General features: G+C 40.0%; 2 protein-coding genes across 2 annotated transcripts; one reads left to right on the forward strand and one right to left on the reverse strand.

Moving 5' to 3' along the window:
• Positions 1–693: 693 nt before the first annotated feature.
• Positions 694–10,042, reverse strand: pccb (propionyl-CoA carboxylase subunit beta). Its single transcript, XM_041813555.1, has 15 exons — positions 9,794–10,042; positions 8,544–8,663; positions 8,370–8,438; positions 8,206–8,262; positions 7,902–8,015; positions 7,627–7,737; positions 7,324–7,432; positions 5,388–5,508; positions 5,198–5,279; positions 4,994–5,117; positions 4,600–4,707; positions 4,130–4,230; positions 1,863–1,961; positions 1,678–1,777; positions 694–1,574 (listed from the first exon to the last, which is right to left on the reverse strand). The coding sequence occupies exons 1-15, from the start codon at positions 10,037–10,039 to the stop codon at positions 1,453–1,455; spliced, it is 1,683 nt and encodes a 560-aa protein (XP_041669489.1). The 5' UTR covers positions 10,040–10,042; the 3' UTR covers positions 694–1,452.
• A 1,340-nt stretch (positions 10,043–11,382) lies between these two features.
• msl2a (MSL complex subunit 2a) lies at positions 11,383–20,232 on the forward strand. The gene is made up of 3 exons (XM_041811959.1): positions 11,383–12,389; positions 13,902–15,319; positions 18,328–20,232. The coding sequence occupies exons 1-3, from the start codon at positions 12,248–12,250 to the stop codon at positions 18,628–18,630; spliced, it is 1,863 nt and encodes a 620-aa protein (XP_041667893.1). The 5' UTR covers positions 11,383–12,247; the 3' UTR covers positions 18,631–20,232.
• Positions 20,233–20,306: the final 74 nt, after the last annotated feature.

Genomic DNA, 20,306 nt, shown 5'->3' on the forward strand with positions numbered 1-20,306 from the left:
GGAGAGTTCCAGAAAATTAAAGGAAAATCCCAGAAATTTCTATTTACTATAGAAATTTATTTCTATTTCTATAAACAATGAAAAGTCTCAAGACAGTTTGAAGAAAAATTCCTTAGAAAATTCCATCAGAGTTCTAAGAATCACAAATATTTAAAAAAAAAAAAAAAAAAACTTGACAAAAGAAAAAATAAAATCCACAAAAAACACCGGATTAAAGTTTCAAACAAAAAATTCATAAAAAAATCAAAGTTGTTTTTTAGTATTTGCACAGTCAAGGCTGTTATATTCTTCAAGGAAATCTTGTTTTGCAAGTATACTTTTTATTCATCTTCTGTTTTTTATGACAAACATCATGGTTTTTGCACTCAAACTAGAATTGAAAGGGCAAATTCCCCAAATAAATTAATATTTCATATTTATGATCAGGTCTGATTTAAAAAAAAATGCAAAATAAGTTTGAAAACTATTAATGTAAATTACTTTCATTGTTATTTATGCATGCTCCCATTTTTGGCCACTTAGACCCTGAATGTAATAATTTCTTTTCCAGCGTCTGAGGGTTTGGCATCAGTCAAGTATAAATACGCTCTAATTTAATGTCATCCGTCTTGCACAGATACTCCACACACACACCGGAAAGCACAGCCAGTTCATTAAATCACACAATTTTATTCTTAAAATCAATCTGCGGGGACTACGTCATACACAGTATAATTGTCTTTTATTTAAAAAAAAAAAAAAAAAAAGAAAAACTAAACTGAGCCAAAAGAAACTCTGAAATTGAAAAAGTGAAGACAATAATTTGTTGAAATCCATGATTTATTTTACAAACAGCAGCACAGAGGCTGCCAGAGAGAAAAGGCACAGTTTAGTGAGTTTTCTTGACCTTAACAGAAGACATCAGACGTAAGCAGAGCGTCTGAAAGTCAAAACTACTGCATGCAGCAGAAGACCTACATACAGTACAATATATATCCATTGGTACAGACTACATACAGTATTGCTTTTTTTTATCCACACTGAAATTATCTGGTCTTTCAGATACAATCTTGTTCTTAAAATATCAATAACAGTGACCAATATGGCCAGAACGGATCAGCTACAAGTGGTGTGGGACCAACAGATTTCCATGAAGGTGTGAAATGTCCAGAAAATATTGAAGAATTTTCCTTTAGAGTTTTAGTGTTATAAAGATACTGGTGCTGATTTGTTAAATGACCTCATTCTCTAAATCTGGTCATATCTAGGGATAAATGTTTGGGCGGTGATACAAAGCCGCTATTGAGCTCTAACAGGATCTTTATGAGCTGCTTTACTGGAGTGGTAAATGGCGGTAAAACCAGACTTCATCTACTTGGCAGGAAAGTCTCTCTCATATACTCAGATCATCTGAATGCAAAGTCAGGAAAATCCCAAAGTGAGTGCCTTGAGACGGAGTTTCTGGGAAAAGTTTCACAGAGGAATGTTGGCATGTTTCTTCCATGGGTTGACCTGCTGTTTGCTGGCCAGCACCTCCAGATCTCTGCAGATCTTCTTACGAGTGCTTGACGGCTCAATAATGTCATCCACAAAACCTGGAACAAGCATTCGGCAGGTCACAAAACGAAGTGCATGAGTAATTGTATTGGTATGTGGTTAAAAAGCACATTCAGATTAGAGAGAGGTGAGAAAGTTTACCTCTGACGGCTGCTGGGAAGGGATTGGCGAACTTCTCTACATACTCAGCCTCTGCTTCAGCCTGGTTCTCCTTTCCTCTGAAGATAATCTGTACAGCACCCTGAGGGGAGAAAGCAACAAGCAGACCATCAAACTACTGATTAAAAGGAAAATAAAGGGAAAAAGAGAAGAAAGTATTTTTGTACCTTGGCACCCATGACAGCCACCTCAGCTGTTGGCCAGGCGTAATTCACATCTCCTCTCAAATGTTTTGAGCTCATCACATCGTAGGCGCCTCCATATGCCTGAGACAGACATAAAAAGCTTTTTAAGAAGCCAACTTAGCTCGTAATGCTACCATACCAGACCAATTGTAGACGAGGAGTTAGTATTTCAAGGAAAATCTCCAAACTTGTCATTCCATTTAAACTTGATATTTTACACGATTACACCGTGTCCTAACAGCACCAGATGTCGCTTTCCATCTCATGCTTGCTGTCTTGCATCTGCTTAATTTTTAAGTCCCTTCCCTGTGAATTTCCCTTGTAAAAAAAGACATCTAGGGCTTTTATTTTGGTGGTGCCAACAAGCTTTTGATGGCAGTGAGTGGAATAGTTTTGCCTCCATGTTAAAAGTCAGAGCATGACTCATGATTCACGGGCATGCATATTGATGAAAAACTGTCTCAACTTGGACATAACAAGCTAACAAGCTTTGACAAGAAGCTGAGAGTGCCCTACAGGAAGATTTTCTTGACTTTTCTCACTTAGAATCTCCCTCACTCTTTGTTCTTCATCTATGTAAGAAAGGATCACAGCAACAGGAACGGAATAAAAACAGGACATGGGTTGTCCTGCATCGCTCATGGGCTGTTAGCGCCATCTCACTTCACTTCCATTTTGACTTGCATGTTAATACTGTAATGATACCTTCCCCTCACCTGTGGCAAAGGTGGAATACAGGTATGATGCGTCACCTTTAAACTTTGCCTGTGGGATCCAAGTCATCTAATGTATGTTAAATGTTTGTCTAATGTAACCTCTTATCACATTTTATTTCTTCTCTGTATGATTAAATGGAAGACCTCAACATTACCATCTTGCTACTTTAATTGGCGATGTGTCTGTATCAATTTTCACGCCACACCGTTGCTCCAATTGTCCGTAATCCCTCTCAGAAGACCTCCTGGGTGTACTGGTTCAACACTGGTTTCATGAAAAAGTCATATATTTGTACACATTCTTTACAAAATCCCAAAATGTTGCGCAGAGTCATGATTTGGGGATTCTACTGTGTTCAATTTACCTCAGAAGATGGATGTCATATCTGGGTATGACGTTACACCTGAGTTGAATATGTTCCATTTGCTACAAGCTTGTAAAAGTTAGTGACAGAGCTGGAAAACAACTGGACTTTGTTGAAACATGCCAACAGGGAAATGTATTTGGATGAGATGATGCACCTTCTCCACAAACCCTGATAAAAGTCAGCTGTCTTTAAACAACTTCTCCATGCTCATAATAAAGATAATACAGGAGATGCATCACATGCTGCCGTTAGAAACATTTGCTATCAGCAATTAATTGCTGTTGTGTCAGCTGTAGTTGCTGGTACTGCGTAAACATGTTTGAATTTTGGTCTGTTTTCGTGCAGCCAGTGGGCCGTGTGATGCTTTGCTAAAGCTCCACAATAAAGTGCATGCTCTAAAACTTTGTTAATAAGTCAAAAAGCACAGCTTCAATGCTCTCCTTGTTGCATTGTTGGCCTTTCACTGCACATGCGTACCAGTGCGCAGAGACACTGAGCCATTATGCAGGTATTTGCAGAAAAAACAGCCATTTCCATGCAAATTGGCCTTACTGCATTAATAATCTAATGATGGGGACAGTAACAGCCCGTCATAAATAGAGTAAAGACATAGACTTTAAAAAGAATTGGACAAAACTTGTGTGACATCAGCCGTTTGATTACAATGAGCAAACTCAAACAGCTGCTGAAGGAAATCTGTGGCAGCTGCCATATTGAAATGTCTCTACCGTACTTTGGAGCAACCTAATGGGAGACAAGAGCCCACCCACTGAGCTCAACTTCCTGTCAGCTATCACTAAAGCTAGCCTTCTGGTTGACAGATAGGTAGTGTCTGCCTGTCTAGCTATCTGTCAACCAAATGAGACAAGCCAATCAGTGCACAGGGAGTTTTTTTCCTAAATATAATTGAAATGATTGTTGTAAAATTATTTAAAAAGCACTGTGTGTTATTCTGAATATTTAACATGGGTTGTCAGAATCCGTGTGGGATGCGGGCAGGATTGGACACGCCCATTGTGGGTGCAGACGTGAGTGAATAGCATGTGCTGCGGGAGCGGACAGCAATGCTCAGAAATCCAAAAACGAGTCCAGCAAAAGGCTGTAGTAACTACGGTAAATTTTACCCTGAATCCCACATTATTTTCTCCTCATTTTACCAACATACCTTCCTGGTGATGATGGTTATTTTTGGGACTGTGGCCTCTGCAAAAGCATAGAGCAGTTTGGCTCCGTGTCTGATGATGCCTCCATACTCCTGAGCAGTGCCTGTTGATAACATCACAGCAGTGAAAGCAGTTTCAAATGTGTAGCATTTAAATGTTTACATGTAAACTAAGGCAGTAGTCAGCTTCTGCTTACAGTACATTATTAGCCAAGTTAGACTATTTCTGAGTAATGTGGTTTACTTCATTGCTGTTGATGTTTAAGTGTATATGAAATGCTTATTTTTATCCTCCGAGCTGGAGGCCAAATGTTTGAATGATTTCTGCGCAGGCAGACTGTCCAGTCTGTTAAAAACAGTTAACAGGTAGCAAAAACATTCTGTTGGTTGTTTTATTATGAGTGACAGAGCATTAATAGTCTATATCTATTCCTAAATATGATTTAAACCTCAAGGATTTATGCAAACAGTACCTGGCAGGAAGCCTGGCACATCCACAAAAGTGATGATAGGGATATTAAAAGCATCACAGAAACGTACAAAGCGAGCTCCCTTCACTGAAGAGTTGATGTCCAAACAACCTGAGACACAAATGGGAATGAAAAAGTGAGAAACAAGGCACAAACACTCTAAGTTATCATAAATAACTATTATAAATAAAGTAAAAACTTCTTGTTTTCTCCCACTAAGCTCTTCAAGGAACTTTTACGATATTCTGCTTAATTCTTTGCTATTTTTTTATTATAGTAAAATATTTATAACAAAAATATTGTATTTATTCCCATAAGTATGGGGAACCTGGTCTCTAATTTCTTATTTAAATCTTGTTGAAATAACACTGATAATATATATAAATATTTTACTCACCTGATGCCACTTTGGGCTGGTTACCTACAATGCCTACAGTGCGACCATTCATACGGGCAAATCCCACCACGATATTTTTAGCATAGTTGGGCATGATCTCAAAGAAGTCTCTCTCATCCACAATCTGAGGGAGTGCATCAAGAAAGGGAGCTTTAAAAACACGCCTGTTTGAGTATTCAAAGAGCAAGGTGTTTGTGCACGTACTGCTTGAATGATGTCCAACATGTCGTAGGCTTTAGTCGTCTCAAAAGGGACGATGGTGTCTAAGCCAGGTACAAGACGATCGCTGAGGAAGGACAAGACATCGAGCAGGGATTCAGTGATAATAAGATGTGTCCAACTTAAATATTGTCACTGGTTGTGTAAGGAAAGAGAGGCCGAGGCGGTTGGTTACCTAGGGTCATGGCACTCCCTGATGGGGGCGGGGTCTCGATTGCTTAGTGGTAGAAAATTGAAGAATTCCCGCAGATTTAGGAGAGCGTCAACATCATTCTCAAATGCATGATGAGCAACTCCTAAGAAGATGAAACAAGATGTTTTCAGATCCTTAACAGCCAAATTTAAACATAGAACAAAAAACACGAATAAAGAAATTAGCCTGCGATTAAGGGCTCAGTCCAGTTTCTAGCTCTGAGAAGAGAGTAACAAGGTGTAGTGCTGATGTCTTCCCCTGCAAAATAGCACCACCCTTGAAGTTTCTGATCTGTCATTAGTAATTGGCAATGGCATATATAACATTTTTAAATGCCTGTGTTGAAATTAAATGACCATAATGCATTGAAACAAGATAAAATTTAGATAAAGCCCTGGTTGTTGTCATTAAAAAAATCTTATTTAGAGGAAAAACTGCTGACATTTGTACATTTCTTTTGCCCCTTGAGCAGCTATCTAGCCGATGATCTGCAAGGCACAACTCTTGGTTTGGAGCGGCCAGCAAAAAATCTAAAGACCCAAGACACCCTACCCCTAGACTCAAATGTGCCAAATGTAGGGGTAGGAATAAGTAGTAGGACCAAGGGATGCACTGGGACTGAGCACTAAGGTTTATATGTTTATTGTGGGCAGTAATCTTGTATCAGCTTTTCGACCCTTATATGTTTTGAAATCTACCACTAGGTGAGAGCAAACCCCTATGAGGTAATGCACTTCAATATTAAGACATATTTTAATACAACTTTAAACAAGTAAGGTTTAGGTCATCATCTACAAAGCATTACTAATCCACTTATGTGTCATTCATAAACCCAGCTACATATCCTTTTTTAATGCATCAGCAAAGCATTTGTAATGCTAATCTTCAGATTCCACATACTTTAGCACAGCAATCTACACTTGAAGCAGACTCTGGAGCAAGTAACTCCCTTTATGGTCAATCTTTCCAGCTCCACAGACTGCGCTCTGATCCATCTTGGTCACGTGCTAGAAGCATGGCTTCACTTGAGATGCACGAGTTTATTTTAGCAGAGCCTGCTGCCAAAACGTGTCAATCCATGTAGAGCAGATCAATCCAAACAGGAGCTAGAATGCACAGTCAGCTTCAAAATAAAAGACAAATGCAGACTCCTGATTGCAAAATTCTTCACTATATCAACTTTATGTCAAATTTTGGCTATCGTGGCCATAAACCTTTTTCCCATTTTGTAGTATATTGCTTTAATGTCAATAATAACGGTGGCAATGTGTGAAGAATTAGTGATAACAACCATGTTTGATCGACAACAAAACAATGCAAATTAGCATTAGCAGCTAGGACGACGATATAGAGAGACCTACTGTGAAAACAATAAATAACAATCTGACAACAGATTGATGTCTTCTTAATTTCAGATCTCTGGCATCTAAATCTTTATTAGTAAATTATTTGATATCAGAAAATCATATTGATTTCCGTTTAAGTGAAACCTGGCTACATCAGATAAGTTTAAATAAATCAACTCCTCCTATTCACATTAAAAATCATTTACCGTGAGACACTGGCCAGGGTGGTGGAGTAGCAGCTATCTTTACTTCAAACCTCTTCAATATCCCTAAACCATGGCTGAATTATTCACTTGAAAGCCTTGTTCATAATTTTTCTCATCCAGTTTCAAATCATATCAGTCAGTCTCATGTGTTAAATGTAGTTCTCCTGTGATCTTGTGATCTCAACTGTTGCTGGTCAGGTCTATGCTCCATTGCACCATGGCGTGTGCAGTCAGTCAGAGCAAAACTGTGGCGTGCACACAATGCTGCAGAGTATTTGGAATCTGCAGGCAATCCTTACCCCAACCTAACCTTTTTCTCAAATGCTTTACCAATGCATCAATAGAGCATTTATAATTCAAACTAACCAGAAACAGTCGTATGTGTTTTAGCTCCGCCCAGCTGTTCCTGAGTCACATCTTCATTTGTGACAGACTTCACAACATCCGGTCCTGTGATGAAGAGGTAAGATGTGTCCTGAGCACACACAAACATATAGACGTCAGTCTAATAGAGTGCATTGTTAAAAATGTTTTTCATCTTATACTTAAACTTCTGTGTCTCTAACTGGCTAAAATCAGAGGAATGCTATCTGATTGAAATGTGTGAGTTTAAGAGGATTAATGAGCAAACAGGAAAGGTGTTTCAGCCGTATTAGTTCTGCTCCCTACCTTAACCATGAAGGTGAAATCTGTCAGAGCAGGGGAGTAGACAGCACCTCCTGCACAGGGACCCATGATCATGGAGATTTGAGGGACGACGCCTGAGGCCAACACATTCCTCTGGAAGAGGGGAACATTATGTTCTTTAACATGTTCATTTAGAGGTTAAAAAACACAATGTCTGAGGAGCACTTAGTGCCAGACACTCAGCCAAAAATAGTTTAAAAAGTTGTTACAAAGAAAAACAAACTGTAACATGGAAGGACTCTGAAAAATAGTCATACTAGGAAAATATCTGCATATCCAGCCAGAGACTCCACTCCTTCCTGGATCCGAGCTCCTCCGGAGTCGTTCAACCCGATGACGGGAGCTCCAACTGTCATGGCCTGGTCCATAATCTAAGCACAGATTTTCAAAAATTATACATCACATGACTAAAGATCAAACAGGAAATTCACTGTTAAAGGACTTACAACACAAGGCATTCAGTAGCACTCAGTTGTTAATTAGCAGTGTTTACTGAAGGAGATACCGTATGTTTAATATACACTCTCTCTTTGACACACATCTCAGTATCTGAGTGTTTACCTTACAGATCTTCTGTGCATGAGCTCCAGACAGACTGCCACCAAACACTGTGAAGTCCTAAAAGGAATAAAAAGACTGATTAATATGCATGTTGAACCAAGCTGCTGTGTGCCATAGGAAGCTCACACAGAGTATGAGTCCTATTATGTAATCACATACTGTACCTGACTGAAAACATAAACCAGCCTGCCATTGATCCTGCCTCGGCCTGTCACCACGCTGTCACCAGGAAACTATTGAGAGAAATCAAGATATGATAATACATGGTTCCAAATTTGAGGAAGAGACTGTTTCCAGTATTCTGCTGTCCGATCATGGCCTGCTGTGCTACATCATACCTTGTTTCTGTCCTGCTCCATGCCAAAGTCCGAGCAGCGATGCTCCACAAACATGTCCGACTCAACAAAGGAATCAGCGTCAAGCAGAAGCTCCACTCGCTCCCTGGCAGTCAGCTTACCCTTAAACCAATAATATCACACATTTATCCAGTGTCAGGGATGATATATACTGCGCTTTTGAGGCTGATGTTTACATCATGTTTGAATGCTACTTTATGGAAATATGTAATTTTTATGACTTCATTCCTTGATTTATCAGGAGTTTTATTTATTGGATCAAACAAAAACTAAATATTCTCATTTGGTGTGTTGATACCTTAACAGTTCACACAGTAGTTGTTTCCATAAACAAATTATTTATTTAAGAATTATTTTTATTTAATCCTCTCTATTTGAGGGGACTGTACTTCTTGTGAGTGGGCAAGGCTTTGGCTCTTTCAACAGATATGCCCACACCAGTCAAAAGCAGATTTTACTGCCTCATTTTTTATGATTTTGAAGCTTAATTTTATAACTTTATAGATGTTTTTCCAGACTGAAATTTGGCATGGTGGTTTGTATCACAATGATCTTTCATACAACAGACCCAACATAATGATTTTTTTTCCACTTTACAAAGACTTTAAAGAAGTGGTGGTTTGTCCTGGTGTCCAAACAGTTGAAACCCGCTATCTTAGGATTTGAAACTCTGATATACTGATATGCAAACTGCCACAAATGCATGGAAAATGTCATAAAGGTTATCCAGTTTTGTCCATGGCATCTGCCACTGCAGAAGTAAAAACTCAAAAACTTGCATCTTCTTCAGTGGCCATGAAAGATAGACAATTAAAGAAGGCATGCTAAGAACTGAATTGCCCCTCAATGCATTTCAATCAATAGGAATACTTTAGAATGTGAAATCCAATCAGATCCAGCATGCAAAACCAGGATTTCTAGTGTCATGTGTAGCTGCAGAGAAATCTTGCGCAAGACCACTGGGAATTGTTAGTATGGACTTTATTAAGAGGAGACATGGCATACACTGAATTATGATACGGCAGCTACCTTTAAACAAAGTTTTTTAAAGGTCACTTCAAAGTGTGTGAGAAATTGAAATATATCCCAACAGCAGCCATTCGTCAGCTGAAAGCCCTTAACCATGACTTTTAAACCTAAATCCATCCAGGTGTCATTATAATATTATGAATGCATTTTTCTTTAGATAAATGAATCTCCACATACTATCAAGTCAAGTTAGCTGACTTTACCCTTTTGTGTTGGGCATCTATTCTCTTCTGACCTCCCCCGACTAGCGCAGCCTTCCGTTTCTTCTCAATCCTCTCTTTAACGGTGAGGTGGCTTAAACAATACCACCGGCAGTCCCGAAGCGGATTCCTCTGCGGTACTGTAGCGGCGACTGCGCCATGTTTAACGGGCGCAAAACACCGCAGAGATGTCCTCAACCCGTGTATCAATCCACCGCTGCTACGAGCCACACTGAAGGCCGCCATCATTGTCGTGTCAGTTCCAGAATGACAGTAAGCGGAAGTGACGGACAGAGTTTTCAGCCAATGGTAAACGGGGGGCGAGTTCTTACAACCAATAGAAAGTACCGAATTCATTACATAGAGGGATGGGCGGGACTTAAAGGGGGTTCTGGCTTTTCTTTGGTTAATTTCTACCTGGACATGGCATTATGATTTCTTAGCCCTGAGTTCAGGTTGTCACCACTCCTAACATTTTTTTTCATTTTAGCCTTAAAACACAACTATTGCCTGCAAAATATACCAGAGAATATTTCAATAGTTGTAAGACATCACTTAAATGAACAAATGTCTAATTTAAAATTCACGAAATAAGCACCAAAACAAATTAACGCTGAAAATAAACACTGACAAACTGTGTTTTACAAAGTTCTTAAGTCTTGACGACTTCAATGTCTTTTTAAATTATTAATTACATCTTAATATTAGACCAGATAACCTGAGTAAATACGAGATGTTTTTAAATGATAATTTTATCTATCAGGGGAAAAGGCCATCCAAACCTACCTGGCCCTATGTGAAAAGCCGTTACCTCGCCTGTTAAATCATGAATTAACTGTGATTAACCCTTTCCAGACTGAAAAGTGTCAATGACTTTGTTTCTCATTTGTTCTTGGATTTCTATAGAAGGTGCTATGATGTGTTGCTTTTTGAGATCTTTTAGCCTACTTCACTTTGTTAGACAGGATCTATTCAAGTGATTTCTTCTGGCAATAAACAGGCCTCCTGTGAATAAAAAAAATGAATTCAACTTTCCAAAAACTTTAATTAAAAAGCCATTTCTAAGGCTTTGACTCCTGCCAAGCACAGTAAGAGCCGTTACCACAAATGGAGAAAACTTTGGATAACCTTCCCAGGAGCAGCTGGCCTATGATTTTCACTTTTAAAGCTTTTTTTAAGCTTTTCATCTTAGAATTTTGTGATTGTCTAATTTTAATATTAATATCAACCAAACTGAATCAGTCTTTTTAGAAAATAGCCATCTGTTTTTTTTAGCATATACTGCATAGTACTCAAACAGATAAACAGAATAAAATGAACAGAGGATAATGCATTTTTGTAAAACGAAAAAAAAACATCAACTGACAGAGTTGACAATGGGGATAAAAAGTAATATATATGAGTATATGTGACTATATGTATTTTTTCAACTGTTTGGCTCTTTGGTTGAGCAGGGTAGAGGTACACTGGCTGCAGCATCGTTTATGGCAGGAGATGTGAATGAGGGTCCAGGGAAGGTGCTGTGCCGTGTGAAGAGGGACGGTAACCACGGTAACTGCTGGTAATCTCGCGTGATTTCCATGCCTGTCGAGAGGGGTTGATGCGAGGAAAAGTGGAAAATCGAATGATTGATGCATTTGTAAACGGATAGTTAGCTATGTTTCGGCTGCTGCTCGCAAAAGATTACAGAAGAACCTACGAAAATTGCAGAATTTCAATTCGCAGCTCGCACTGCCCCCCTCTGCGTGGGGTATAAAGCGGTCCTGGGTGGTTAGTCACACGGTTGAATATTCGCTAGCTAATTTAGCTAGCTATGCTAACACTTGCTGGTTAGCTTTGTTTACATCAAGTGCGCGCCTGGAGACTGGTGGCTAATTGCTAACCAGGCGAATTTTAAACCACGGGAGCAGCCTCTCCGAGGAAAAGGCATCGACGAGGAGACGTTGTTCAATTGTAAATGGACTCTATGGCGAATATCTATCATTTTTCTTGGAAACGGTTTGGATGATATCATAAGCTAACGTTAGCTACACAATGCTAATCTTTTGATCATGGGTCGTTGGATCAGTTGATTCAATGTTAACCGTTAAGTAGTATTAGGGATGATGTGAGTTATTAAAACGAAGGGTCGGATTGATCCGGATAAAAGAAAACTTTAACTGTGAGCATAAACGTCTCCTGTTTGTGAATAGGAGCGACTACGAGCCGGTAATGCTAACACTAGTTAGCATCCCGTCGAGCTAGTGTGCGCGTTTGGATCTAACCGCTTCACCATGTTCGCTGTAAATTCGTGTTTCAGTCAATAATACTGAAGTCTGCATTGAAAAGCTACCGGAGCTGACTGTCGCTCCTCCAGGCCAGTTGATATTTCCCCCCATCCCCCCTGAGACTTGGCTATCTTTATTGGTTGGATATTTCCCCGGGCCGTGTTTTCCGGTGGCTGCGGACTACACCGCTATGAACCCTGTTAATGCAACCGCTCTGTACGTGTCCGCCAGCCGGGCCGTGCTGCAGTGTGACCCCCGGCAGCCCAACACCTTCACGGATATGTACACGCTGCTACCCTTCTTCCGACAGTCCCTCGCATGTCTTGTCTGTGGTAAGAATCCTTTAAATACAACTTCATACCAACAATATGTATCCCCCTGTCTTGTTTTGTTTGGCGTCAACACGTTGCATGATGATTACTATACTGAAACAAGCTTGAGGTCACCTAAAACACGTGCGTTAATTTCATGACTGGACCATCATATTGATTGGAGTTTGCATTGGTGTGCGTGTGCTTGCAGCAGTTGACAACATTTGTCGTGATCACCACCTTGGTCTCCTTAGCAACCGAGGCTGTGCCCCAGTCATCTGTCCTCTTGTCAAGACAGATGACTTCTCTGTTTGGCTGCTGCTGCAGAGCCATGTGTTTCCTATTCATACCTTATTTACTGACTCCGTTTAGCTTGTGGAGCATCAACAGAAGGACAGCTTGTATTTAGAGAAATGCGATATTGACTGCAACAGTATATCTGACCTGCTGATTATATAATGGTGTTTGGCATATGTAAGCTATGCAATATTAACAGGCTGAGGGACATACACTGCAAATCTGTAATGTGTACATAATGATCAAGTCTGTGCAGATAGGTTTAATTTTGAAAGGGACATCAATAATGGAGTAAAACGTTTATTGACTGACTGATCACATTATCAGTTTCACATGTAATGATTCCCACACTGCTCAAAATGTCAAAGGTATCACTGAATCAATTATTTCTTTTGATTACCAACAGAATATGTATAGGGTATAGGTTCTCAACTTTTTTTCCTTAGGGTCCCCCCTGCTCATATCTAAGAAAAGCTAACCCTCCTCAGCCCCAGGACCCACTTAGAAAATATTAAACATCAATTTTAATTGTTGTCAATGTTAAAATCCCAACATAATTGGCCTACACACTTTTTCTTTCTACCAGAGTTCTAAACTAGACACAAAACAGCAAATAAGAGCCACTAAAAACTAATAAATAAAGAGGATCTCTTCATTTTCAAGAAAAAATAAACTTTTCCAGCCATACTTGTTCAGTTATGGGAAAAGGGTACCTTTAATGTTGTAAAATTATGATTTTATTATGAATATGAAACTTGAAATTTTTGAGATTATAAAGTTAAAAATTCCCCATTGCATGGAAGAAAAACATACCAAATGAAGTTATTTTTCTTTCACAAGTCCCACTGTTGAGAGCCTAATCAAATTATACTTTTTACTGAGACTGATAAATAAGGACTTACTTGTGACTTTAGCCCAGAATCATCACATTTGTGTAATCATCTGGAAGCAGAAGAGACTTTTCTGTAAACTGGGGTTATTTAACAACTTTTTCCAGTTTGGTTTCTTAACAATGTTGTAAATTCGTGACCAGTATTGTTCGGTAGCATCTTTTAAAAGTAGGTTTTTATGCATAACTCCAATGGTGCAAGCTCCTCATGCTCTAAGAACTTGTGACAGGTGCTTTTTGTCACTAAGCTCCTCTTAAGTGAGGACATAATTGCCAACTTAATTATGTCTTAGAATGATTTAAGTTCAAATAGTTGGTTTTACAGCCTCTGCTTGTTTTTGTCCCAGGTAAACTGCTTGAAGATCCCATTTCACCCACACATCCAGAGTGTCAGCATTGTGTCTGCTTGGGCTGCAAAGGCCAGAAGATGCGTATCAGGCTGTCGTGTAGCCGGTGTAAAGACTATTCATGCTTCCAGGAGAACAAACAGCTTTCTTTGCTGGTGCAGTGCTACAGGAAGCTCTGCCTCTATGTGACTCATTCACCATTGCTGCAGTTGATCAGCAGCCATGTAGGAGGCTCCCCTGAGATTATGGCCCTGCTGGAGGAGGTGCTAATGTCAAATGAAGAGGAGGTAGAGTCTGAGGACCTTTGCCTTGCTCAGGAAGATGTAAATCCCTCTGCTCCCAACTCCTTAACCCCCACAGAGGCACCACCTGCTCCTGCAGAGCTCTCAGCTGTACCCCAGAGCTCCTCCTCTGATCCCCCTTGTTCTAATGGACCACAGGACTGCAATGGAGAAGTTCTCGAGGACTTGGATCCATCATCTCCTGAGCTGGAAGTCTGCGAGCTGGTAGAGGAGCAGCCACAGGCCGGCCTGTCTGTGTCTGATACCGGCTGTGCTGGTCTGGAGTTGAGTCTGACCACAGGACCGTTAGCCCCAACTCCAGGCACTGTGTGCTCACTCAGGGATGGGGAATCAAGCAGCAGGGAGCTGGAGGAGGGGGAGGTGTTGCTTCTCAGTGTGGAGGAGGTGCTACAGACATTGGATCCCCTACAGCCCAGTCAAGATCCTTCTCATTCTCAGCCAGAAAGAACACACACTCACACACACATCACTGCGGACAGAGCACACACTCAGATGTACATACAGTTAGATACAGCTCACAACTACACACAGATTCGAACAGACAGGATAAACACAGTGGCAAGTCATGGTGCTCATACACACTCATCCTCCTTCGACCCTCCTCCTTCCAAGCCCCCACCGGTCCGCCTTAAACGAAAACGATCCCGCTCAGAGAGTGACAGGGAAAAAGTGAAACCCCTCCCCATTGCCTCCATCCTGCAGGGCTCCTCCTCACACTTACACACTCCAAATCCTCATCCACCTCCTCAGACGTTGAACACACAACCACCCACACCCTCCATAACTGTACCAGCACATACATACTCAACCCTTTCTAATGGAGCCCCCCCAAAGCTAAGTCGCCCTGCGCCAAATCACAATAAAGGTGCCAGGAAGCATGTTGATCCGGGCCCTAAGAAGCCCCATGTGAAGGCCCGCAGTGGTGGAGGCTCAAAGACCAAGGATGGAAGCAAAGACCAGCGATTGATGTCTGGCTGCCTGGTGCCTCCAGCTCCAGTCAGGCCTCCATATAAAAAGCCGGTAGAGAAGAAAGGCTGCAAGTGTGGCAGGGCTACTCAGAATCCATCTGTGCTGACCTGCAGGGGGCAACGCTGTCCTTGCTATTCCAACCGTAAGGTGAGGATTTCTATAGCCAAAATTTCAGTGTTTGTCAAACTGAGAGCAAAAGTTTTAATCAGCCATGTTCTATTTTTCTTTTTACTTTTTTGAAGTTGCCGTTTACATGCAGTGGAGCAAACCTTCAGCTTAAGCAGCCATCTGTGTTGTATTTGATGAGGAATCATTGTTAAATAATGTCAACTAGGGATGCACAATATTATCTGCATGATATCTGCATCAGCAAATATGACCATTTCTGCCAGTATTTACAACCGATGTTTAAAAAAATCTGCCTTTATTTGCTGTAAATACTGGCTGTACGGACAAAGAATCACCAAACCCACAGTACATCAGCTGAAGTCTTTCTTTATTCATCATCATTCCTTACACCAGTCTTTCCCAAATGTGTGTGCAGCAGTCCAAAGTGAAACCCCAAAATATTCTGGGGCCCACCAAAACCATAAGGTTTAAAGTATTTACCTCCATGGTTTTACTTTATTTACAGATAATTACTTTTTAGAGGCATTAACATTAATAGAGAAGCATTCACAGTCACAGAGTACAGTTACCAAGACCCTAGCATTTATTATGTTTTGAGCAGGCGTCTGCAAAGTCATCTGTATTTTCATTTCCTATATTCCTTTGTTTAAATAAACTGTGTGATCCTGGAAACTCTCTCCTAGAAACCTTAATGTCTCCAGAGATATTTTCTTAAAATGGTGATGTGCCATTAGGAGTATTTAAAAGGCTGTCACCAGTTAATCCGACACCAGTTAAACCATGTCACCAGTTTTGTACATAAGACGAAATAAATTATAAAACTTTGTTGTGGAAGGTAAATCTGCTGGCTGTGTTTATTTAATTCTGGGACATTAACCTTTTATCTGCTGAGTTAAAATGGCAATTTGGACATATTTTGTTATTACGGCTGTAAGTCTGAGAGCTTTGGTCCCTTTTCTCTCAGGAGTACTTGAACTTGACTTTTCAACATCTGGTTAATGATTATTGCACATTATATGGAACTGTCAGCAGTTTAAAAGAAGAAAAATACAAAACTGGTGTTTTGCTATGAATTCCCACATCATATGGTTGCGAGTACCGTAATGAGCCATATATGTGCGCATGCCCACAGTTCTCAGCTTTCCAACACCGTTGGAATTTTTTTGATCGGACAAACTTTGACAGAGTTATGGTTAAACATAGCGTCGGTGCTATGGCAGCAGGTAAAGGGTTAATTATCATTGAAAAAATGTCAGTTTTTAAATTTATTGCAAATGACCCTTGTGGTCCACCTGTACCTTCTTTGGTAGGCACTACCCTACACTTAAAGTGTATTTTAAGGACTGAAGACTACAATTAAACATCCGGATCAGCTAAAATTAATTTGTAAATATCAGCATATCTGATAGCTGAAAAAAAAAAAAAATCCCATACCATGAATCCCAAATGCCAACATATTGAAAAATCCACTTGCAATATAAAAATCTGAATTCAGAGTGTGTGCAGGGTCTTAAAAAGTATCATAAGTTGATGAATTAGTTTTGCAAAAGTAAAAGCATTTAAAAGTTTTAAAATGTCTTAAATGCAAGACCACAAGGTCTTAAATTTTGTAGCTACAATTGTTCTATTTGTCAAAAGAGGATGCTAGTGTTTCTGCTTTTGTTTTTGTATTTAGTTTTAAGCACAAGTGAGAATCTGGTGGAACTCCACCAGATCTGATGTTAGTCTGCAAGCTTGTTTCTGTTCTGGCCTGCTGAGCTACCAGTGCATGTTTAAAGCTCCACTGTGACCTTTAGCAAGCAAATTAACTATGTGATCAGTGATGTGTGCATGTGAATAATTTGCAAATGCAAGTTTTCTGAGAAGTGGCTGGAGGTAAAAGAATTGGAGCTGAAGCTGGGGCCGATACTTGTTTGAAAAAAGCAGCTTTTGTTTTGCAGTCTGTTAATAATAGCACTGCTAGCATCTCAAATAACGATTTATTTGCATACAACAATAACTAATACTGTCTGCATTTTTTTTTAACTATGTTGTCACTTTTTTATCTTACATTCTGTATAAGATATGCACATAACTCACTAATTTAACTGGTCTTAAATATACTGAGAGGGTTTTGAAAAAGCTCTTTAAAAGTATTAAATTGAATGTCATATTTTCTGTATACACCCTGGGCAGAGTTCCTGCAGATCCTTTAAAAAAATCTCAAAGCCTTAAATTGGAGTTTAGAAATTTATGACCGCACGTCTTAAAAAGTCTCATTTTACTTGGGAGAGGTCTTAAATTTGAGAAGGACTGCTGACTAATGTATGCTTAATTTATTTGATTTGAATCATTCTTTTTTTGCATTTATGCATTCTGAATGTAAGATTTATAAAGGAAATAGCATTGTCTTTTTGTTATTAATCAATAATTTTGTTTTTTACTGAATTTCCACCTCAAATTGTTTCATGAATATTTATAAGAATGTAGGGAATATAGTATGCTCAAAATTTCCTCCAGAGGACCCCTATACCCTCCTTTGAATTTTTATCACTCTGTGATTTATATGTCCTTTATTGCTGTCAAACACTAGTCCAGTTCTCTAACTTTAGGGCCACCAGGTTGCCCACCCTAAATCTTTGTATAGCCTACTTTTATTATGACATGTTCTCCCTGACAAAAGCATTGTTCTTCTTTTTAATAGTTAAACTGTTTAGAATCAGCTCAGAACACCTGCTAAAAATATGTTTGAAATATCACTGTATGGCATATTGATACCATAGAGGTATAAAATGTGCCAGAAATGATCAAGTTTGGGGATCCTTGATGAGAAAGTATCTTTTCCTTGTGCTATTTGTCCTGTCATAAACATTGCAATCCTGTGTGCCTTTAATTTTTGCCATGCAGCTTTATTGGAATTAATTTTTCTCAGTTCAGGTCTTAAATAGTCTTGAATTTGATTTTTAAGAGTGTAGGAACCCTGCTAGAGTTAATCAACTAAAGGTTTTGATCAATATTAAGTTTATATTTATCATCCTCTGTCTCAGGCGTGCTTGGATTGCATCTGTCGTGGTTGCCAGAACTCTTACATGGCCAATGGCGAGAAGAAGCTCGAGGCCTTCGCTGTGCCAGAGAAAGCTTTGGAGCAGACGCGACTCACCCTAGGCATAAACCTCACCAGCATTACCGCCGCCGCTGCACTCCGCAACCCGGCAACCACCAGCATCCGCGCTAACACCCTCCTCAATGTGGCCACAGCAACGGGGACCCCCGTTACCACGGCCTTCCTGTCTCCCAGCCCTCCACAAGAACCTAACTATGAAGACAGTCTGGAGCTGCTGATTGGATGAGAGGCTGGGACTCCATTAACAGACAGCTCTGTGCTGATTGAATGTGACGGCTGATCAGTGTGTCTGTCAGACATCCTGTATCCCCCCACCCTTTATCAAAGGCAGCTATGGGTCTGTCCTGTCCTGTAACCTGCTCTTCTTCTTCTGTGTTGGAAAATGCTGAGTAGTAAGACTAGCATGGGTGTGCCAAAGCCTCCTGTATTGTGCCTGTGTGCCGGTGTGTAATGTTGCCTGCCTTTAGTGAAACCTATACTCCATTTTGTTCTTCAGAGGTGCTTTTTGTTCGTTAGACCACAGATATTCTGTAAGAGGCAATAGGAACCCATACTGGTTTTGTCTTTGTTAGTATCCGCACACAATTATAGATTTCCTAGTGTGCAGTTTTGGTACAGAATTGTAAAAATGGCATCATCTCCTAGTCACCTGTCACTGCATTTTACATGTTTGAGGGTTACTCCATGTGTTTAACGATTACATAATCTGTATTAGGGCAGCCCTGACTAACACTTGTCCCGTTATGTGTTCTCATCTTAATTGTGAATGAATCTTGTGACTAATCTACGGAGAAATCCTGTTTCACACGACTGTTTGCCTTTTCTATTTCATGAACTCACTCAATCCAAGTACTGTCAGATTAACGATGAATTTGTCTTAACGAACATGACTGATGCAGGCATTGTACAGGCAGCGAGGTAATGTCAAAGCACTTGGCGGGCTCCACGGTTCCTGTGTGGGGAAGAGTGCGTGAGTGTGCATGCGCCTGCTGAGATTTACTGTAATGTCAGTGAGGAGGTGTGTGAAGGGTTGAAAGCACTTAGTCTGATTGATTGACCAATTTACAATGAAAAACCAGTCCTGGTTACCTTAGCAATAGGAGCACCAACATGGGGCCTCCCAGCTCTTGTGCACACACAGTTGTTTACAGCATTGCCATTTCTATAATCTATGACTGTCTTCTGAAATATTACACTGTTATGTCTTGATTATGAGATTGTACATGACTGTGTTTAGATAACTGAAGCCATAGGTTGTTATTAAGACAAAATATCCTCTGCGTGTGCGTTTTCTTCCCCTTGTCGTAGCGTCCTGACTGATTAGAGACCAACTCAGAGACTATTTTTGATACCAACCATTTGGTACCACTGTCTTTACTGTGTTTTGGTTAAAGCACCTTGAAGCCCTTCTATATCCTAAGAGGCTTTGTGTTGTCCGTGTTTGTGTTTACTGTCTCAGCTGTAACTACAACATGTTCGTCAGTCCAGTCATGGTGACCAAAAAGAGACCGAAGGAGAGAGAGAGCGAGAGAGGACTCGGGCAGACCAAACAAACAAACACCTTGGTTCTCCACTCATTGACCAGAATCAGCAGGTGGATTACAGTAAGATCAGCAGATATGATCTTTCTTCCTGCTTGTGTGTCTGTGTATGTTTCAAAGTGTATTTCTTTTGGGCATTACTTGAACCCTGATCAGTTTTGGTATTGTTTTTTTTATGTAAAAACTCTTGTTTGAGGAGTGGATCTTATTATTGCTGAAACATTCACTGCCATAATATGGAAACATGTAATACAACATGAATTAAATGATAGTTTTTTACTTTTTCAGTTGTGTGTCTTCCTCTGAAGAGGTGATCCGTGACTCGACTTTACTTATGGTTGGCTGTAGATGAGCTCAGTGC

This window comes from Cheilinus undulatus, linkage group 18 (assembly GCF_018320785.1).
Source record: "Cheilinus undulatus linkage group 18, ASM1832078v1, whole genome shotgun sequence".
NCBI classification, from domain to species: domain Eukaryota; kingdom Metazoa; phylum Chordata; class Actinopteri; order Labriformes; family Labridae; genus Cheilinus; species Cheilinus undulatus.

Bases quoted from the DNA above. Each gene is read 5' to 3' on its own strand.
- pccb (XM_041813555.1), bottom strand. From the start codon at position 10,039: ATGATGGCGGCCTTCAGTGTGGCTCGTAGCAGCGGTGGATTGATACAC. The intron at 8,263-8,369 runs GTACAGTATGTG...TATTCCTTTTAG, and splicing joins TGGTTTATGTTTTCAGTCAG to GACTTCACAGTGTTTGGTGG. The intron at 4,708-4,993 runs GTGAGTAAAATA...TTTGTGTCTCAG, and splicing joins CCAGCCCAAAGTGGCATCAG to GTTGTTTGGACATCAACTCT.
- msl2a (XM_041811959.1), top strand. From the start codon at position 12,248: ATGAACCCTGTTAATGCAACCGCTCTGTACGTGTCCGCCAGCCGGGCC. The intron at 12,390-13,901 runs GTAAGAATCCTT...TTTTTGTCCCAG, and splicing joins CCTCGCATGTCTTGTCTGTG to GTAAACTGCTTGAAGATCCC. The intron at 15,320-18,327 runs GTGAGGATTTCT...CCTCTGTCTCAG, and splicing joins CTTGCTATTCCAACCGTAAG to GCGTGCTTGGATTGCATCTG.